A 13,640-nucleotide genomic window follows, 5' to 3' on the forward strand; every position below is an offset into this window, starting at 1 on the left:
ACATCTCACCCCTTTAAAATCAGAATTTTTAAAATTTCTTTTAAAATATTATTTATGATATATGAAAATAAATATCTGAATGAATGTAAGTACAATATTTTTCACAGAAACGGAGAAATTCAACAAAAATTATAAAATCACATTTCACCCCTTTTAAACAGGAAATTTTAAAAATCCTTTCTTAGTGCACATCTAAGCTACGGTAGGAACATGTCTTCAAATTTTCATGCAATTATCTCCAGTAGGTTTTGCTGTGCGTTGATTATCATTCAGTCAGTCAGGACATCTTGCTTTTTTATATATATAGATAAGAGTTTTGTCTGTACATTGCTCAGAACTTGAAAAGAATGGTATTTCTGTAACGGTCATGTCCACAGTAACAAGGAAATGTACTTTTTACTTTTCCGTAATGTCTGTCTGTCTGTCTGTCTGTCTGTCTGTCTGTCTGTCTGTCTGTCTGTACACGCATCACTAGAAAACGACTAAAGAGAATTTAATAAACATCGGTATGTAAAGTCAGGAAATAAGTCGCTATAATCTAAACCATCAATCATTTTATTCATGCTGATAGAAATGGCAGTTTAGGGGAAGGCCTAAAATTTAATTTTCAAATATTTGTTATTAGTGGTCCTACCTTAATAAAAATTGGTATGCAAAGTTGGGGAATAAGTTGCTGCAATCTAGACTATAAATAATTTTATTCACACTGAGTGAAATGGTAGTTTAGGGGAAGACCTAAAATTTAAATATTTATATCATTAATGGTCCTATCTCATTGTAAACTGGTAAACAAAGTCGGATAATGAGCTACTACAATTTAGGCTATAAATCATTTTATTCATGTTGAATGAAATGGTAGTTCAGGGGAAGGCCTAAAATTGAATTCTCAAATATTTATATTATTAGTAGTCGTATCGATAAATACTACATAACCAAAGTTATATAGAATGAAATTTCCGACCATTTATGTCTTATACATTTTTACCGTACCAGCTATGATAACACAGATATTCATGAATTTGTATTTTTGTTGCTAAGTCCATATCGACGCAGAGACACGAGAAAATGGGTAAACAGAATTTAATGAAAATCGGTATATAGAGTTGGGGAATAAAAAAAAAAAAAATACAGTCTAAATTATAAACAATTTTATTCACCCTGGATGAAATTGTAGTTTAGGGGATCATCATCATATTCTAAAGGCTAAGCCTTGTCGCTGCAGCCACAGTTGTCTATCTTAAGCCAGTCTTTTCAACTCAGCGTAGGTCTTGCACTTCATCCTCAGAAGCAGGTTCTTGAAGTAAGACACTCTGGGTCGTCCTCTTCCTCTTTTTCCAGCAATTTTTCCTTCAGTGATATTACAAAGGAACTCCTCATGCCACAGAATGTGAAGTTTAGGGGAAGGCGCCCAAAATTTAATTTTTTAAATACCTATGTTTTTGGTCCTATCGAAAAGTACTACATAACAATAGTTACAGAGAATACAATTTCCGATCAGTTATATTTTATTCAGTTTTACCATACCGACTATGATGAGTGGTATTTCAGAATCGGAAGGAAACTAAATGTGAAGACCTACAATATCAAAAGCGCATAACATTGATCAACAGTAACATTACATTGAACATTGTTTGTTGTGATGTTATTTGTCTCTTATGCTGCCTCTCAACTCTGATAGATGGGATTACTGCTGCGTACCGAGTATAATAGCCTGACTAAATATTGGCGGGAAATAGTTGGGGAGTTAGAAAACTTTCTTCTTTAGCATGTCATTCCTCTGGTTCATACATTTCCTGATACAGCTGGTACGTTACACACTGGTTCTTCATAGTATTCCAGTTATTCGATCCCTACTCTGGCACGCTGTTTTTAATGAGCAGTGTGCATACTTAAAGCAGAGGCTGACTTAGTAGTAGTAGTAGTTTTTTTTTTTTGCTGTTTGTTTTACGTCGCACCGACACAGATAGTTCTTTTGGCAACGATGGGATAGGAAAGGCCTAGGAAGTGGAAGGAAGCGGCCATGGCCTTAAGGTACAGCCCCGGCATTTGCCTGGTGTGAAAATGGGAAACCACGGACAGTGGGGCTCGAACCCACTATCTCCCGAATACTGGATACTGGCTGCACTTAAGCGACTGCAGCTATCGAGCTCGGTAGTAGTAGTAGTAGTAGTAGTAGTAGTAGTAGTAGTAGTAGTAGTAGTAGTAGTTGGCCTGGTCTAAAATAACAATTTAGGCCTATTCCAGATTCCTATTCCTATTCCAGATTCCAATTCACTAAATAACTCAAAATTCAACGCTGAAAAGAGCCGTTTCTTAAGAAAAGCTTCTTCCTCTTCACTTTTATTAAATTCTACATTCATTTTATTCCAAATTATCTGTGAAGAGAGGGTTTCTCCTCTGGCTTGGAGGAAAAATTTTTCTGCTGCCAGTGTAGTAAATTGATATTTTCCAACTCATCGGGTTCTCCTAGGAAACAGATTAGTAAAAGGGCATATTTTTTGCCCTGGGAGTCTTCACTGTTCGACCCTCTCCCTGCCTAAAAAAGACGAAGTGTTCATGAATCGAGGCTGTCTGCAGCTTGGTCATTTCAGCTGTGGAACTTTGGACTGTTAGATCGGCAGTGCAGTCCTGTTCGTTAAAAGTGAGAAAATGTGTGGTGTTTCATTTGATCGAGTATTGCATATGAAAGCATTGCTTTTAATCGTGCCATTCCTACTGATGTCATTGTAATGTATGTTCATTTCAGTTGGGAAAACGACTAAGACAGTATTTCTGAGGATGTAAAAAGGCAGGTGGAGAGTGAGTGTCTACCATTATAATGAAAACTCCCCAACCTTATTGTGACTGATGTTATGCAAGCTTGTCTGCTGTTACAGTGAAAACCCCCTAACTCAGTCTTCATATGGTGACTTCCCCATCGCGTTTCTAGGGTATAATACAATCTTGCTCACAACGTGTACACTAGAATTCTATATACAATGTAGAATTCCGTTGCGAAGCACGGGTACATCAGCTAGTCGAAGATATAATAAAATAATAAAAATAAATAAATAAATAATAAAACAGTGAAACAAATAGTTGTTGAATCCAAAAAGAAGTAATGGGAAGATTTTGGTAATAACCTGGAAAGGCTAGGTCAAGCAGCAGGGAAACCTTTCTGGACAGTAATAAAGAATCTTAGGAAGGGAGGGAAAAAGGAAATGAACAGTGTTTTGAGTAATTCAGGTGAACTCATAATAGATCCCAGGGAATCACTGGAGAGGTGGAGGGAATATTTTGAACATCTTCTCTATGTAAAAGGAAATCATCATGGTGGTGTTGCAAACAGCCAAGCTCATGGGGAGGAGGAAAATGAAGTTGGTGAAATTATGCTTGGAAAGGATAGTAAATAGTAAATAGTAAATAGTAAATAAACTCCATTGTCATAAGGCAGCAGGAATAGATGAAATTAGACCTGAAATGGTGAAGTATAGTGGGAAGGCAGGGATGAAATGGCTTCATAGAGTAGTAAAATTAGCATGGAGTGTTGGTAAGGTACCTTCAGATTGGACAAAAGCAGTAATTGCACCAATCTCTAAGCAAGGGAGCAGGAAGGATTGCAACAACTATCGAGGTATCTCATTGATTAGTATACCAGGCAAAGTATTCACTGGCATCTTGGAAGAGAGGGTGCGATCAGTCGTTGAGAGGATGTTGGATGAAAACCAGTGTGGTTTCAGACCACAGAGAGGTTGTCAGGATCAGATTTTCAGTATGCGCCAGGTAATTGAAAAATGCTACGAGAGGAATAGGCAGTTGTGTTTATGTTTCATAGATCTAGAGAAAGCATATGACAGGGTACCGAGGGAAAAGATGTTCGCCATACTGGGGGACTATGGAATTAAAGGTAGATTATTAAAATCAATCAAAGGCATTTATGTTGACAATTGGGCTTCAGTGAGAATTGATAGTAGAATGAGTTCTTGGTTCAGGGTACTTACAGGAGTTAGACAAGGCTGTAATCTTTCACCTTTGCTGTTTGTAGTTTACATGGATCATCTGCTGAAAGGTATAAAATGGCAGGGAGGGATTCAGTTAGGTGGAAATGTAGTAAGCAGTTTGGCCTATGCTGACGACTTGGTCTTAATGGCAGACTGTGCCGAAAGCCTGCAGTCTAATATCTTGGAACTTGAAAATAGGTGCAATGAGTATGGTATGAAAATTAGCCTCTTGAAGACTAAATTGATGTCAGTAGGTAAGAAATTCAACAGAATTGAATGTCAGATTGGTGATACAAAGCTAGAACAGGTCGATAATTTCAAGTATTTAGGTTGTGTGTTCTCCCAGGATGGTAATATAGTAAGAAAGATTGAATCAAGGTGTAGTAAAGCTAATGCATTGAGCTCGCAGTTGCGATCAGCAGTATTCTGTAAGAAGGAAGTCAGCTCCCAGACGAAACTATCTTTACATCAGTCTGTTTTCAGACCAACTTTGCTTTACGGGAGTGAAAGCTGGGTGGACTCAGGATATCTTATTCATAAGTTAGAAGTAACAGACATGAAAGTAGCAAGAATGATTGTTGGTACAAACAGGTGGGAACAGTGGCAGGAGGGTACTCGGAATGAGGAGATAAAGGCTAATTTAGGAATGAACTCGATGGATGAAGCTGTTCGCATAAACCGGCTTCGATGGTGGGATCATGTGAGGCGAATGGAGAAGGATAGGTTACCTAGGAGAATAATGGACTCTGTTATGCAGGGTAAGAGAAGTAGAGGGAGACCAAGACGACGATGGTTAGACTCGGTTTCTAATGATTTAAAGATAAGAGGTATAGAACTAAATGAGGTCACAACACTAGTTGCAAATCGAGGAATGTGGCGACGTTTAGTAAATTCTCAGAGGCTTGCAGACTGAACGCTGAAAGGCATAACAGTCTATAATGATTATGTATGTAATAATAAAACATCCACAGGCCATACTCGAACTATAACATACGAAGCTCTGTATTTCGTAGGTATGTGGATTTCAAAACAACTTCAACACGCGCGCGGGCACTCCTGGCAACGTTGTAGTAGAGGTAGCCTCTGTCTCTTTCCCTTAACGGCCTCTTGCGTCATGTTGGATTGGTTGGCCCCATGCTCCCCGCTTCCCCTGACAGCGTGTAGGCCGCCCGCAATCAGAGCAGAAAAGACCTATAGTATGAAATTTTGTGTTAAAATATGGTGCTACCAAAGGTGCTCCTTAAGGTAAATGGAGTCTGTGTATGGAAAAGTACAGTACGATATATTCATTTTTGATGTATTGCGGTATTTTAAGTAAACGGTAATGTTTTGTTTAAATATAGCATTGAAAATATTGTACCAGTTCGTACTCACCAATCACACGCTGGAATATTAGTTGCTAGAAGTAATCTCAGAATTGCGGTGAACAACAAAGGTCGTCTCCAAATTGTCCATTGTAAATGCATGTAGATTATCTCTAAAGAATGCCTTATACTGCAAAAATGATCGCTCCACATCACAGGATGTCAGATGTGCATAGTTAAAGAGAAGAATGTCACAAACACGAACGCCTTCAATTTTACCAACATGAGCACCCTCCAATACTTCAGTAACTTTGCACATTTTTCTAAACCCAACGATTTTACAGAACAAATTTTGATATTTCGACCTTTAACAGTCCCTGTACCTGCAAAGCGGAGAGTAAGTCTAATTTATTTTCAACAGCATAATTCCATAAATAGCCACATCATTCAGAAATATGATGTAAGATACACTGTTAAAAATAGTACCGTAATCCTAAAATGAAAATATGAGCAGCATTTTATAACACAGAAGCATTTTAAATTTCATTGAGTAACAATAACATTGCCAATTTATGTGCTTATTATGGATTTGCTTAAAATATGTACTTACATAATTTTTTCGTGAACGTATATAGTTATGTGAAATAAGATTAGGTTTTAACGCTTCAGGATACACCATAGGAATAATAAATGTCGTAAATTGTGTTAAAACGTGCAGTCAAAATATGTAATTACATAAAAATCTTCTCCCTAATGATAACGAGAGAGATTAATATGAAAATGAGAGTGACACAAGCATGTAATATACAGTATGTAGAGGTGGTTTTCATTTTTTCAATCGGAATATCTGCCCGGCTTTTCGGGTGACCATGAAGGTCTAGAAAGACAATACTCTGTGCCTTTCTTGCTTATGAACTAATCATTAGTTCAGTCAAGAGTAGCTATTGTTGCTGGAGAATTGTAATTTTTCTTCTGTTCTTGTTTTTTTAACATCAATCAAATTTTGTATCAGTACAGGGAAATGTAATCCACACTGCAGCTGTAGCCATAGAGAGGTACATAACCTCAGTATTTTTAAACTGCAATGTAGAGAAATAAGTATTCAGAGTTTCAACTTCCTTGTTTCTGGGGAAGTTGTAAAAATTCTTGGACAGTCCCACAGCTGGACAAAGCATGATGGATCTTATATAGCCTATATAGTAGATTAGAAAATGAATTAGAAATGTTAAATTTAAAAAGGATAATTTAATATTACTTATTTATGTATGTGAGTTTGATAGTTTGTTTGCTTGTTGTTCTACCCCATTCCCCTGATTTTAATTCGTTTGATGTGAAATTCTAAACTTGAGAAGATTTCTGAGAAAATCACCTGTTAAGGAGCGCCACTAAGATGTTTTCTACCTCTTTCCTACCACCAGCTTGATGACTTTCCTCTCATTCCCTATCGTTATTATGTCATGGAAACATTAAAAGGTGAAATGTACAGAACAAATTTTTATGTCTTAGATTAACTGAAACATGAAAATTGTTGAAAATTTTTTTCCCAATAAGATTTATACCAAGCAAGTCAACTATGTGGTAGGCTATGTAGTTATTTGCTAACATTCAAGAGTGGCCGAACCACACTATCGGCAATCCTCAAAGTTTTCTCTTCTTTTCTTTTATTAGTATGATGCCAAACCTAAAAAAGAAAAAAAGAAGAATCACAAGCAAGGCCATGTGAATTAGCAGAAAGAGAAGACAAGGACAATCATCTTCCTTTTCTCCACACTAAATTTCATACTATATTGTACAATTTTTTCATTCATTCCAGTCTAGTTGTTGAAAATTTGAGAGTTAGCCCTAATGCTGTAATACACTGTTCTTTGTGCAGGAGTTCTTTTTGACTGTGAAAGATATGACAAGGTGCAAATCAGCTGGCACGGAATTAGAGTCTTTCCAAAAGTGGGGTAAACATGAACTAGAGCTCAGTCAGAAGTTCTGGAATGCTCGAGAAGCTGTTCATGCTGCTCTGTGTGGTGAGTACCTGTTGTATATCATAGTCACACTTCTTATTGTGTAATCCTTCCCAGTTACTTATTGTTTGTACGTTTGTGCCAGACAATGTGGATACACGAACAGCCCTGGATGTCATCAGAGAATTGGTCACTGTCTGCAATGTCTACGTACGAGATAAGAGGGGACAATCTCAGGAACCTAACTGTATGATGCTGCGTGATGTTGCTGCCTACATCACTAGGATACTACGGGTGTTCGGAGCAATTACTACTCGAGATGTTATTGGTTTTCCGGTCTCAGGTGTTGGTGATGCTTCCAATGTAAGTCCAAAGATATACTCCTGGCTTTTCCCTCCATTAAAAGTCTGGAAGAGAAATTTACTACCTAAGAGATAGATACTACAATTAATTAATTTCGTCTTATTCCAGTATCTGTGTTGACAAAATATCCAGTTGTCAAATGAAAAGGTCAAAGGTTGATATATTCAACACCCTTTTTCTGTCATACATTTAATTATGTATTGTATGCAATTCATGTTTTGTTTCCTATGGAGACATCTTCAGTTCGTTATCCTGTGATTTATGCTATGTTTTATAAGGAACAGGAGATATCTTCATAGGAGAATCACCATTACTGGTATATTTAAACTTCATTTGCCTTTAGACCATTTCTTTAAAGATTTTTTTTCCTTTTAATATTACAAATTTGATGCTCATGATTTTATTAAGACTAAAGACTTTAACCATTTAAAAAACTATACCTGCACAAATAATTTTAAATGTTATCATTGTGATTGTATGCTAAGTCTTCTAAGGAACTGAAGATGTCTCCATAGGAGATGAAGCATGTATTGTATAAAAATAATACATAATATTATATGTATGATATAAAAAGTGTTGAATAGATGGACTTTTTCACTTGACAATTGGATAAGAGATAGATGTGAAAAAAAGACTGCCACTTGTCTTGTCATAAAGCCTAATTTGACAATACAGTAGAACCCCGTTGTAACGTGCCCACTTTTAAGGAATTCCCGCTTTTAACGAAGATTTTCATAAGGCCCAGCCGAATCGCCATAAGCACAATGTTATTTTAACCCCCTTATAACAAACCCCGAGATAAGGAAAAGTCCGCTTTTAAGGAATATATTTCACATAGATTACGATCGCCCATCCCGTTGTAACGAAAACATGCAATAAGATACTTTTTTCTAAACTTGCTTTAAATGTTGACGTAATCACAGCCCGAAGTAAGCACGCTAAACGAAAGCATTCCTTTGGCGATGTGTGGAACCGTGATAAATTGGCGCGGTCTCCGGAAACCACTATTACCGGCAAGCAGCAGTCACGGTCATGCTAGTTGCTGTTGGTTAGTTATGTTCATTGAACTGTAGGTAGTACTGGAATGACGGCTGTATGGGAGCGAAGTGCAGTTTTCAGCGAGATTAGCTACAGCCTAGAGACACAAGTAACTCCACACGAAATATAAACATTTAGGCAGAAAGTCTCTTGCAAACTTCACATGATTTAGAGTGAAAGATGTATTTCAGAAGATTAAAAGCCATTAGAAACAAAAAATTGCTATGGATATTGAACAAAATGAAAATGTATTCTAGAAAAAATTATGGAACAAGTAGAACAAGCTTACGTTGGCTGAACCGTTATCGATAGACCCCAAGTGTAAGCATACAAAATGTAGAGCTGTTCAAAATCTACAACAAAGTCTGTGAGGGCATATATTTATCTTCAACCATTTGCCCTTTAAAGCGATTTTAGTTCGTAGTCGGTGGTAAGAAAATCTCTTTTCACATAAATAAGTAAATAAATTTAGAGATTTTTCCCAAATTTTACTTCCAAATAAAGTATTTAACCTCCTCTAGGACTCATTAAGGATTAAAATAATCTTTAAAGTACATAATTTGCACGAACGATTCGGGAGTTAGGACCGTTTTAGTCAAGATGGGTCGCTAGTTGATCTCCAAATATCCATAAAAATTATTAATTTCATATCTTACATCAAGCCTGCGAGATTTCTACAGTCATGTTTTACAGTGTCCATAATAATAGCAATGAATAATAATCATAAATTTAAAAAAATGTATAAATAATCCCATAATGAAATTAAATATCATGTCCAGTGATTATCTAAAAAAGGAGAATCTTCACTAACGATAGTTCAATGGTTATGTCTCCAATGAGGTCAGCTGCCTTAACCTATAGCTGCAGCGCTGTTACACTGGATAGGCATTTCCGTCTCGCGACACCAATCGCTGCTTAGGAATTACGCGGAGGGCGCAGACTGAATAATATTTCCAGCCTTATTCGCTGTTTTTGTTCCTGTGTTGCAAGTTGTGTTAGGAGTTACATTTGTGTCTGTGATAAGAGTTGTACTGCGAGTTACGGCAGACTACGTTTGTTATAAGTGCTAAACGTAAGAAGCTGACTCTTCAACAAAGGATCAACATCATTAGTGATGTTGAAAGGGATAGCCAAGTACCTTTGTCACAGACGGCAAACAAATATGACTTGGCACCCTCTACGCTGTTTACCCCCTGTGGGTGGGGGACACAGACGAACAATACACCCGCGGTATCCCATGCCTGCCGTAAGAGGCAACTAAAAGGGGCGGCCAAGTGATGATTGTATTAGAACCATGAAACTACTTGTGATTAGTACCATCACGCGGGGAAAGCCATGCATCGCCTTTACTTACTATGTTTGGTACACCATAGGTTTGTGATTAGTAGCAGCAGAGAACGGTTCCCTGTGGGTTTCCAGTACCTGTGATTAGTACCACTATATGCGGAACATAACAGGCTTATGTAGCCTGTGATTTGTACCATTATGTGAGAAACACCACAGGGGTTTGGACGTTGCCTGTGATTAGTAGCACCCTATGTGCGGCATTGTTGGTCTGTGTTGCCTGTGATTTGTACCCACCATGTGAGGAACACCACGGTATAGTGCGAGTCCCTGTGATTTGTACCCGCTATGTGAGGAACACCATGGGATAGGACGAGTCCCTGTGATTAGTACACCTATGTGAGGTGCACCATGGGTTTGCGTTGCGTACGAATGGCACCGTTATGTGAGAAACACCTTAGGTCTGCGTTACCTGTACGATGTACAATACTTGTGAGTAGTACCATAATGTTTGGGACACCGTTAGTTTACGCTACCTTTGATTAGTACCACAACTGGAGAAATACCATGGTTCTACTTTACTATAGTCCACACGGCTCTACTTCTAAATTGACGTTTTGAAAAATTTTGGCTCTGTCTGGTGGTTATGCGCTAAAGCATAGACATCCAACCAATCCCAATCTCCCATTCATATCGATTTATATCAGCAGAGCACGATCTCGAAAACTAGTTGCCAACTCTAATGTTTACATTCACCCTGTGGTTAACCTATCTCACTCAGCGTGTATGGTATTCGGTACGGTTCGCAATCTTTTGCATTTTCCTTCAGTAAGTAATGTGTTTTTCATATTAGTCTTTATCTCTCTCGTATAGTACAATATAGCGTAGTTTACAGTTTAGCATAGCATAAGTTAGTAAAATATAGGTTTAATTATTCAGAGTATAAAATAGCTGTAGTTTTATTTATATCCATGTATTAGTGTACTTAGTTCGTTGTGTTTACCGTGTCTCATTGTAGTTCGGGAAAGACAAATGGCAAGAAATCAAGAGGTGTGGGACAAGACACACCCTTGAGAAGCCAGGCCCGTGAAATTGTATCCAACGTGCGTGAGTACTTTGAGAAAGGAAAGGAGAAAAGTGCTACATTGCTTCCTTTAGCACAAACCATACAGAGAAATGCCGACGCTACCAAAGTAAGTGAATACACAGTAGTGGCAGTTGGAAAGGAGAAATACCTTGCTGAGGACCAATCTCCTGGATCCTCTAAGTTTGAAACGCCGGGTAAGAAAAGGAATCAGGCCAAACCAGTGATGAATTTGGACAGTTTCCAGAAAGATGCCATTCGTCGGCATATTTATGACTACTACCGCAGAAAAGACCACCCTACTCTTGTGAAACTATGTGAGTCTCTGAGGGAAAGCGAACTATTTAAAGGAAACAAGACTTCACTGATTGTTGTGGTAAAAGAACTGGGATTCCGTTACAAGATATTAAACGGACGGCGAGTATTAAAGGAGAGAAGTGATATTGTGATGTGGCGCTGCCAGTTTTTAACGGACATTATAAAGGAAAATTTTGATTCGATTGTGTGGTTAGATGAAACATGGATCATTGCAAACCATACCATAGGAAAAAGCTGGACAGATGATTCTGTGGAAGGTACAGTGGCAGTGTCCATTGGTAAGGGGGGAAGAATTATTGTGCTACATGCCGGTACCGCAAATGGATTTGTACCTAACTGTTTATATGTACTGAGGTCTAAGAAGATTGGCGATTACCACGAGGAGATGAATAGTGTTAATTTTCAGAACTGATTTGAATACACGTTAATGAATAACCTGTCCAAAAATTGTGCGATAATAATGGACAATGCCCCCTACCATTCTATAATTCAGGACAATGCTCCTACAATGGCAGCAAAGAAGTCGATTCTCGCTGAGTGGATAAGGAGGCACAACATTCCTGTGCGGGACGACATGAAGAAAGGTGAACTGTTGCGGCTTGTGAAAGAAAACAAGCCACAATTTCCAGTGTATGTCGTAGACGAAATAGCAAGACGTCATGGACATAAAGTTATTCGACTTTTACCTTATCATTGCCATTTCAATGCAATAGAGAAAATTTGGGCTCAGGTTAAGGGTTATGTTGCAACCAAAAATAAGCAGTTTACTGTACCCAAGGTGGAAAACCTTTTAGCCGAAGCTGTGGCGAATGTCAGTGCCGATGACTGGAGGAAAGTTGTGCGCAGTACACAAGGATTAATACGTGAGGCGTGGGAAAATGAAGATGTAGTGGAGAACTCCATCAAAAGTTTCTTAATATCTATGGGAGCTGGTGATAGTGACAGTGATTTATTGTTGGAGGGTACCAGTGACTTAGATCAGTGGAGTGTTCCTTTCGGAGGCCATAACCTCCTTCCTGTACCAGCCATTAGTGGTGAGTAATATGTTATTTCCTCATTCTCTTTTATTCTTAATAATATATTCTCTTATTAGTGTCAAATGTTAGTAAGTGTAGTTTTTGTGAATTTGTTTTCAAGCCATATTCATTAGTTTTTCTGAGTACGGTGTTACATTTTACAAGCGCTGTTTACCGTGGTCGTATTGCGCGTAGCGCGCTGGCAACAGAGGAAAGGTAATGCTCATTTGTTTCGCGAAACTTCAATTTAGAAATAAGGCCATGCGGAGTATAGTAGTAAGTACCATTATGAGGGACCGTTGACCTGGATATTGAACCCCTATAGACAACAAGCATCATCAGTTCACGATTGTGCTTTGGAAGCAGTCCCTTGGTCAGTAATATTGTTTCTGGGAAGGTGAGGCATTGTGGGTCGGATCCACTGATTGTTTTAAATTCATATTCATCCACTCATTCACCATCATCATGTTTTGAATTCTGGTCAGTGGATGAATTTTGTACTTTAATTGTCATTGCATTTCGTCTCATTTCGTTCCTTTAAGGGCTAATGACCTAGATGTTAACCCCCTTTAAACAACAAGTATCATCATCATCATAATCATCATCCTCTACCCTGTTTAGCATCATGAAACAGAAGGAAGCTATTCTGACTGCGGAAGTGGAGTGCAGTTCTGGGGCAAAAATATGGAAGAATATTCGTTCTTCGCCGTACGAGGAACTTTAAAACATTTTAATGAAATGGTTTGAGGGGGAAAAGGAGTGTGAAAGCTCCAATTGACGGGAACATACTTAAACAAAAAGCTCGAGAAGTTGCATTTAAGGTGGGTTTGGTCGATTTCAATGCTTGTAATAATGGCTGGTTTGATCGTTTTAAAAAACGGCACAATCTTTCGTTCCAAAACATGTACAGCGAGAATGTGAAAGTTAATGTCAATACCGTTATGAACTAGAAAAAGTATACGTTGCATCGAATTCTTGAAGAATATGATGCTAAGGATATTTTGTACGCAGATGAAATGGGAGTGTTTTACAATTTGCTCCCGTCTAAGACATATGGTGTTCGCGGAGAAAGATGCCACGAAGCAAAAAAAAAAGTAAAGCAAGACTGACAGCGTTTTTCTGTGTTGGCAGCGACGGGAGTGAAAAATTACCCCACTAATAATTGGAAAATTTAAGAAACCAAGATGTTTCAAGAACACCCAAACACTCCCGTGTAAATATGATTTTAACAAAAATGCATGGGTGACATCAGAGATATTTCTAAAATTTTTACGAAGCTTGGATGCTAAGATGGGATT

The 13,640-nt window shown here is 38.0% G+C and overlaps 1 protein-coding gene across 1 annotated transcript in view; it reads left to right on the forward strand.

Moving 5' to 3' along the window:
* The window catches only part of CysRS (cysteine--tRNA ligase, cytoplasmic), a 123,845-nt gene that overhangs the window by 71,840 nt on the left and 38,365 nt on the right, over window positions 1–13,640 (forward strand). Inside the window, exons 8-9 of the mRNA XM_067142685.2 lie at window positions 7,158–7,302; window positions 7,385–7,602. Of these exons, the coding sequence (XP_066998786.2) occupies window positions 7,158–7,302; window positions 7,385–7,602 (363 nt within the window). The remainder of the gene's footprint in view (window positions 1–7,157; window positions 7,303–7,384; window positions 7,603–13,640) is intronic.

Source organism: Anabrus simplex, chromosome 3 (genome assembly GCF_040414725.1).
Source record: "Anabrus simplex isolate iqAnaSimp1 chromosome 3, ASM4041472v1, whole genome shotgun sequence".
Taxonomy (NCBI): domain Eukaryota; kingdom Metazoa; phylum Arthropoda; class Insecta; order Orthoptera; family Tettigoniidae; genus Anabrus; species Anabrus simplex.